The sequence below is a fragment of the Haliaeetus leucocephalus genome, unplaced genomic scaffold (assembly GCF_000737465.1).
Source record: "Haliaeetus leucocephalus isolate CR32 unplaced genomic scaffold, Haliaeetus_leucocephalus-4.0 Scaffold164, whole genome shotgun sequence".
In the NCBI taxonomy this organism is placed as follows: domain Eukaryota; kingdom Metazoa; phylum Chordata; class Aves; order Accipitriformes; family Accipitridae; genus Haliaeetus; species Haliaeetus leucocephalus.
This window is the reverse complement of record NW_010972600.1, coordinates 1,968,905-1,975,794: the sequence shown is the minus strand read 5'-3', so window position 1 is coordinate 1,975,794 and position 6,890 is coordinate 1,968,905. Positions and strand designations below refer to the sequence as shown.

The 6,890-nt window shown below is 63.8% G+C and overlaps 2 protein-coding genes across 4 annotated transcripts in view; both read right to left on the bottom strand.

The window, feature by feature from the left end:
* The window catches only part of ELL (elongation factor RNA polymerase II), a 55,644-nt gene extending 55,436 nt beyond the window's left edge, over nucleotides 1–208 (bottom strand). For both annotated transcript variants that reach the window (XR_774094.1, XM_010563256.1), the window contains exon 1: nucleotides 56–208. Coding sequence is in view for 1 of the 2 variants with exons in the window: in XM_010563256.1 (XP_010561558.1) it covers nucleotides 56–190 (135 nt within the window). In the remaining variant the exon portion in view is untranslated. The remainder of the gene's footprint in view (nucleotides 1–55) is intronic.
* An 815-nt stretch (nucleotides 209–1,023) lies between these two features.
* The window catches only part of FKBP8 (FK506 binding protein 8, 38kDa), a 6,072-nt gene continuing 205 nt past the window's right edge, over nucleotides 1,024–6,890 (bottom strand). For both annotated transcript variants that reach the window (XM_010563254.1, XM_010563255.1), the window contains exons 2-9: nucleotides 6,542–6,832; nucleotides 6,199–6,368; nucleotides 5,936–6,024; nucleotides 5,410–5,627; nucleotides 5,165–5,337; nucleotides 4,976–5,053; nucleotides 2,492–2,629; nucleotides 1,024–1,895 (exon numbers count right to left, since the gene is read on the bottom strand). In XM_010563254.1, coding sequence (XP_010561556.1) covers nucleotides 1,809–1,895; nucleotides 2,492–2,629; nucleotides 4,976–5,053; nucleotides 5,165–5,337; nucleotides 5,410–5,627; nucleotides 5,936–6,024; nucleotides 6,199–6,368; nucleotides 6,542–6,818 — 1,230 coding nt within the window. In that variant the 5' untranslated portion in view covers nucleotides 6,819–6,832 and the 3' untranslated portion in view covers nucleotides 1,024–1,808. The remainder of the gene's footprint in view (nucleotides 1,896–2,491; nucleotides 2,630–4,975; nucleotides 5,054–5,164; nucleotides 5,338–5,409; nucleotides 5,628–5,935; nucleotides 6,025–6,198; nucleotides 6,369–6,541; nucleotides 6,833–6,890) is intronic.

Sequence of the window (6,890 nt, the reverse complement as noted above, 5' to 3'; positions counted from 1 at the left end):
ACCGCCCTCCCGCCGCGGTGGCCGTGCCCACCGCCCCACGCCCCACCGCCCCTACCTTACAAGCCTGGTAGCTCTCGAAGGCGCGTAGGGCGCTCTCCGTGAGCTTGACGTGGAAGACGGAGACGCGGGTGCCGCGGCCGAGGCGACCGCAGGACAGCCCGTACCCGCGCTCCGCCTGCAGCGCCGCCATCTTGGGACCGTCTCCCCCTCCGCGCCTGGGCCGCCGGGGCCTCCCGCCGCCGCCACGCCCCCCTTATGTATTATTTATGAGCCGTCCGGCCGCCGTTCCGCCAACCCCGCCCACCCGGGGTGCCTGTTGCTGGGGCGAGGAGGTGGGCAGCCCGCGCTCCCATTGGCCAGATCACGCCGGCCGCCGCCTCGGATTTGGGAGATGGGAAGGGGAGGCGGGGATATGCAAAAGAAGGCCGCGGGGCATGACGGGGAGGGTGGTTTGGTGCAGCCCTCCAGCCTTGGAGGACCCCCGGGGGAGGTGGGCGGCGGGGGGGCATCCCCCGTCTCCCGGGCATAACCCCCCCCCGGGCACGGCTTGGGGGCCCGGGCGTCGTCCCCCGCTCCAGGCAGGGCCTGTAGGCTCAGGCCTCCCCCTGGGCATCCCCCTCCCCACCCCGGGGCAGGGCCCGTAGGCCGCAGGTTCCACGTCGTGTGTGTCCCCCCCCAGGCCCAGCAGGGTCTGGGGTCACCCCCGGGGTGCAGCTCCATGCTCTCCAGAGTCAAGCAACCCCAGCCAGGGAGCACCTCCCACCGCAGAGGTCGCTCCCTCCCGCCACAGCTGCGGCAAAGCTGTGCGGGGTCTGTAAAAATTCCCCTCCACCCCTCTTGTGTCCCCCCCCAAATTAAACAGCAGCTCCCAGCCCTCGCTGCAGCCACAGGGTGGCAAGAAGGGGGGAGAGCAGAGAGCAACATTCCTCCCCTTACCCCCCAGGTCCTCACTGGCACTGAAGAGGCCCAGGCGTGAAGGAATTGTCCTTTATTTGGGAAGTTCACAGTCGGTTTGGGTGGGAGGACAGTGCTACAACCCCCCGCCTCCGTGAGCAGAGCTGAGACTGGGACAGCGGCAGACCCTGGGGACAACCCCGGGCTGGAGAGAGCTGCAGGGCAAAAAGGGACCCCCGAGAGCTTGCACCTACAAGAGACAGCCTGGAAAGGAGGTCTCCAGCGCTCCCCTCCCACCGCAGGTTTCTTTGGCTTCCTTTGGACATTGCACGCTCTGGGGAAGTGCCGAGGAGGGGAGCGGGTGCCTGTGGGAGGGCTGAGCTGCTGGCAGCCCCCCAGGACGCAGGGAATCTCGCTGCACATGCCTCTGGGTACGTTTGCACCGCTTCCCTTCCAGTAGTTGGGCCCAGCCAGAGAAATCACCGTGCCAGTTCATACCCACGCAGCTTCCTTCCACGTGCCTCCCCCCTGCCCGTCTCACCATGTCGGCAGGACCATGGTGCTTGCTGGGGCTCACCAGGCTGGGGACAGCCACGGCATACTGGTGTGCAGGAGCTCCCCCTCCCCCCGACATACTCGGGGCTGGGGGCTGAGCCCCTGATTGTCGGGAGGGTGCTCGGGGGTCTCTGCTCTGCCTGCGGCTCCATCCCTGCAGCTGCATCCTGCCTGCGCCAGGAGGGATACGGGGGGACATCAAGGAGGGGGATCTGGCGCCTCCAGCAGAGAAAGCATCTGTGTTTCTGCAACTTTGAGTCCTCGGGAAGGGGTCGGCGGAGCCCCAGGGTAGCCCCTTGGCAGGAGAGAGGCACGTCCCGGTGCAGGTCCTGTGCCGCAGGGCCGCCCCGCCGCCATCCTTAGTTCCTCGCCGCGATGACCACAGACAAGGCCACGCCGCCGAGCGCGATGGCTGTTGCACCGAAGAGCCACTTCCAGGGGATGGACTAAGGAGGAGAGACCAGCAAGGTGACGGGACACGCGCGGTGTGCCGCGAGCCCCACCGACAGCAGGGATGTGGAACCCTGCCTGCGCTGGCCGGGGGCCACGGGGCAGACTGAGCTCCCAATGTGCATCCGAGATAACACAGCCCAAAAAGGGCAAGTGCTGCTTCGGCTCTGCCCAGCGCATGGCCGGCACGTCGGCAGGGACAACGTGTGCTGCCGGCAGCCCAGCTGACAGTGCTTTCCACCAGCACAGCCAGCGGGCTCCTGAGTGCGGCAGCTGGGAGCAAAGTCCAAACCCTCCAGCTGGCATCGCCGGGACCCAGCGGACAGAGCCAGGAGCACAGCCGCAGCTATCGGCGTGTTCCTGGCAAGGCTGCTGTAGTGTGGGCCTCCAGCTCCTGGCAGGCTTGCTGCCCTGACACAGCCCACTCTGTGGGTCACATCAGCACCCCCCTGGCCTGGGAGCAGGACTGCGTCGACCCCCAGGGACCTGGGGGACACCAACATGTTCCCAGTGCCCAGCCCAGCACTCCCCATGCCAGGGGTGACCCCCACCTGCTCTGCCACACCCCCAGCAGGTCAGCACCAGCCCTTACCCAGGGCAGCTTGTCTTTGCACTTTCCTGGGGTGCCGGCAGCGCTGGGATTCCCGAGCATCTTCCTGTACATCTCCGTCTCCACATTCTTCTGGTCCGCGTGCTTCTTCACCAGCTTGGAGAGCTCAGCATGGATGGTCTGCGGAGGAGAGCAGAGCACTGCGGGTATCAGCCCCGCACCATCCCTGCAGTGCAGGGGAAGGGACGGGGACCGCAGTGCCACCACCAGCAGGTCCGGCCACCCCGGGGCCGTGCAGGAGCTTTGTAGAACAGCTTAGAAGCAGCCGGGGGGCCTGATGGCCTGATCCTGCCCTGCTCCCCTGCACTAAGGGGCTGCACCAGGCTGGCATCGGACACCCAGGCTGGGTGCCCTGCAGGTCTGAGTGCCCCTCTGTCCTTTTTGGCCACCCAAACCATCCACAACCTGGCAGCGGGGATCAGAGCCCAGGGCTGATGCCAGACATCGGGAAAAGGATTTTATCCTTTAATCGAGACAGAAAAGTGTCTGCCTTCAGGACACACATGCCTAAGCTCTCCCACTTTTCTGTCTGGAAGCAAGCTGGGAAAGCGGGCTTAAACTTAGCCTGGTCTGAAGCAGGATTGCAGCAAGACCCAGGAGCGTGTCAGTACCTGCCCGGCTGTGCCAAGCGGCAGCGATGGCTGGGGCTGAAGGGAGTGCTGCGGTAGAAAGCTCTGCGTCCTGCGCAGAGCTCAGAGGCTCCCAAAAAAGCAGCAACAAGCGCCAGCGAGCCGAGAGCACAGCACCGCCAGCCATTGCCCGAGCCCTCAGTGGCAAGAAGGACGTGGTGGTGGCCTCGGTGGCGCAGCCGTCCGCCGCCACGGCCGTACTGTGCCCTCTGCTGGGGACGCCACGCTCCGGGCAGCTCCGACACCTCCCCTAAACACCGGTACCGTCACCGGGGACCCACACTGGCTCTGGCCCACGTCGGCTCACCTGGAGACCAGCCAGGGCTTCACCAGACCATGCCACGCTTGGCACCGCTGCCTTGAACATGAAACTTTGGATGTCTTTGGACGGTGCAAAGCAGCAAAGCGCCTGCAGGCACCCCTGAGCTCACCGGGGCTGGCAGGTTGGTGTAGGACAAATGTTGGCATCCCCCCACCGCTCCCAGAACGTGCATTTCCAAGGGGTCAGGAGAAGGAAGCCCAATGGCTGATGGTCTGTTAGGGCCAAAAAGTGCTAACAGCTCCAGAGAACCAGGTTTCCTCATCCGAGGCAGGTGGAGCTGAGCATTTCTTGTCTGTTTTCACCACCAGTAGCCATAGCCCGTGACTCACTGACGCGTGTTTAACGCTGCCGTCTGGAGTGGCACGGCCACTTCCCTAGGAGTCCCGGCAGCCAGCCGGAGAGGCCAGTCATTTGCTGTACTTGTGGTTTCACTGGTAACGTCACTGCTGGGCATTTTGATTTTTCACCCCTCTCCAATTAAAAGCTTCATCCGAATGGACTGGCAAGCAGCCGCCCTGCCAACAGTGATGTGCTAGAGACACACAGGGGGGGCTGCTCCCAGTACTGCCAGCAACGCTTGTGCTGCTCACTCACCACGGTTGCCCACCCTAACCTTGCAGGGAAGCAAAGCGTTTGACGATCCTGCTCATCCCTCCCCATGGTTGATCTCAGACCACGAGCTCTCTGGGTGCTGCGGGGCCACCGAGCACCTGCTTTCAGTGCCCCATCCTACCCGTGACCTTCAGGCACCAGATCACGACACAAATCATGTCAGTCTGGTGAAATTCCCAGAAAAGAGGTGGATAAAACAACAGACCCAGTAGAGGACTAAAGCCCACTTGTAGAACCAAGCCCTCCACCTTGACCCCGCGCAGGCAGCACCTCCCTGCCTCTCCCCTCAGGTCGCCCAGGCTCGCTCCTGCTGGGGCCATTTCCTGGTGCTGGGGTTTGATTTCTCCCCAGGCTCTGGTCCTGCAGCTGATCATTAACCAACAGGAAATTCCTGACCCAGAGCTCGCCCTGGCCCGGGCGCTGGACCGAGGTCTGGGCTGCTCCTGCCGCCCAGTGAATCACGCTCTGGGCTGCTGAGTGAGTCTGCGGGGATTTGGCTCTGCTCCACTTCCAGCAGCCATGGCACAAGCTGCTGGAGCCACCCAGGGAAGCTGGAGCAGCCAGGACCATACACACAGAATCACTGAAGCAGGGATGCGTTGGCAGGGAGTCCTGCCACCGCAAGGACCAAAGGGCAAAGAGGGAGTCTCACAACACGGAGATAAGGGACCCACCAGCCCAGCCAAGCTTGGACGTTGCACCATGGGATGCATCACCCCATGGCTGCCCAGGCCCTTAGGGGGCTATTTCCAGCCTCCCTTCACGAAGGAAGCTGGGAACAGCTACGGGAGGCTTCAGCCTTCCACAGGGGACACCGAGGTTCACAGGGACACAGACAAGAGGAGAGCGTCCTGCAGACACCCAGCTTCGCAGGATCACCGGCAGCACACAACAGCAGCTTACCTTGTTTGAAGGCTCCAGCTTCAGCGCTGCCTTTAAGATGGGGATGGCCTCCCTGTATTCACCCTGCTGAGCCAGGACCTGGAAGGCAAGATACAGATTGAGCAGGGCGGCTGAGGTCTGTCCCCCGGTCCTGGCCTCCGTCACGCCATGGAAAAGGGACGGCAGCGCCTGCCGCGTGCCCAGCCTCACCTTGCCCTTTCGGAAGAGAGCCTTGATGTTCCCCGGCTGGTGCTCCAGGACGAGGTTACAGGACTTGAGGGCCGCCTCGTAATGGTCCAATTTAAGCTGAGAGGCTGCCAGGTTGTTGAGACATTTCACCTTCACGTCCAGCAGCTCAGCCTCCTCATCTGGGCTGAAGTCAACTACAGAGACCCCAGAGCCAGGTTACAGCGGGAAGGGAGCCCAGGTGGCCCTTGCTGGGTGGGAGCAGGTACCTTTCGAGCTGGAGCTGATGATCTTGAGGGCGATGTCGTAGGAGTTGATGGCCAGCACGTAATCTGCCTGCTGGTAGAAGAAGTTGCCACGCTCCCGCTTGCGGTTGGCCAGCTCTATCTTCTCCTTCCCGCTGAGCAGTTCCAGGTCTGGCGTGTCCTGAGCCGCCAGCAGCTCCACCTCCAGGGTGAGGGCCGCATTGGGTGGGATGTCAGGGCTCCTGCGCAGAGGGGCACAAAGCCACGTCACTGTTGCCGCCTCCGCCAGTCCCACCAGCCACTGGGCCACACAGACTTAGCACCGTGGCCCAGAAATCAAGAGCCACAGAGGCTGCCTGGGACAGGGCGGGATGTAGATTGTTCCCCCCAGGCAGGACACGCTGCCATCGCCTGCATGTGGCAAACAAGCTGGGCCTCCCTGCCCACGAAGCTGTGGCTTGCTGGCTGGGCTGTCACCGGGAGCGCAGAGGACAGCTTTCACAGCCCTGTTTTGGGCCATCTCGCTCCACTCCATGCCCTCCCCACTCACCTGCCCTGAGCGCCATAGCAGTACTTTGCATCTGCCACAATCAAAGCCGTCTCCCCCATTTCCAGGAGCTGCACGCACAGGTCCAGAGCCTGCAGGGAACAACATCATGGGGAGGGAGCAAGGGCAGAGGGGCCGCTTCCGACCCACAAACGGGGATATCGTTGACCCCAAACCCTCCCCACGCCCCCCAAGGTGAGGTCCTGCTCCACAGGGGGGAAAACAAGGCAGCGATAAAGCCAGGCGAGCTTTCTCCCAGCCCTGACCTGCAAGACGTCACAGTCCCCGAGCGTGAAGGTGAGGGCAGGGTTCTCCTCCACCACGCTGCCATCCTCCAGCGTGGCCTTCAGGCGGACGGTCACGTCCTGGCCCTTACGGGGACGGGTGTCCACCCCCTGGCCCGGCACCAGCGTCTTCTTCTTGAGCAAGCCGCTCCCTGGGTGAGGAGAAGCCGGAGGCATGTCAGCCCGTAGTGGAGAAGAAAAAACTTGATTCCCACCGCCCCGCTCTGACTCCTCACCAGCCTTCATGGCACAGGGAGCACCAGCAGAGCCACGGGGAAACCTGTGAGGCCCCACAAACCCAGCGCCCTCCTGTCTGGGCTCTCACCCAAAACATCGAGCCACTCCTGGGGGTCCTCAGCCGCTTCCCCCTGTCCCTGCTCTGAGGGCTGGGTGTCCTCCCGCGGCGGGGCCAGTGGCCTGCCCACGTCCTCCAGCGGGGGCAGCTCGCTCAGGTCCTCCTCCTCCTCCTCCTCCTCCTCTTCCAGGACCTCAAAATCCTCCGCCGTGTCCAGCTGAGCGGCGTCGGCCGTCGGTGACGGCTCGGTGCCGGTCCCTGACCGGTCCGGGGAACCGTTCCTCGGTTCCTCCCCGCTGGAGGCCATCGCGGCGGAGCAACCTGGAGGGAGAAGAGAGAACCGGGATCGGGCCTGCGCTTACCGGGAACGGAGCGGGGG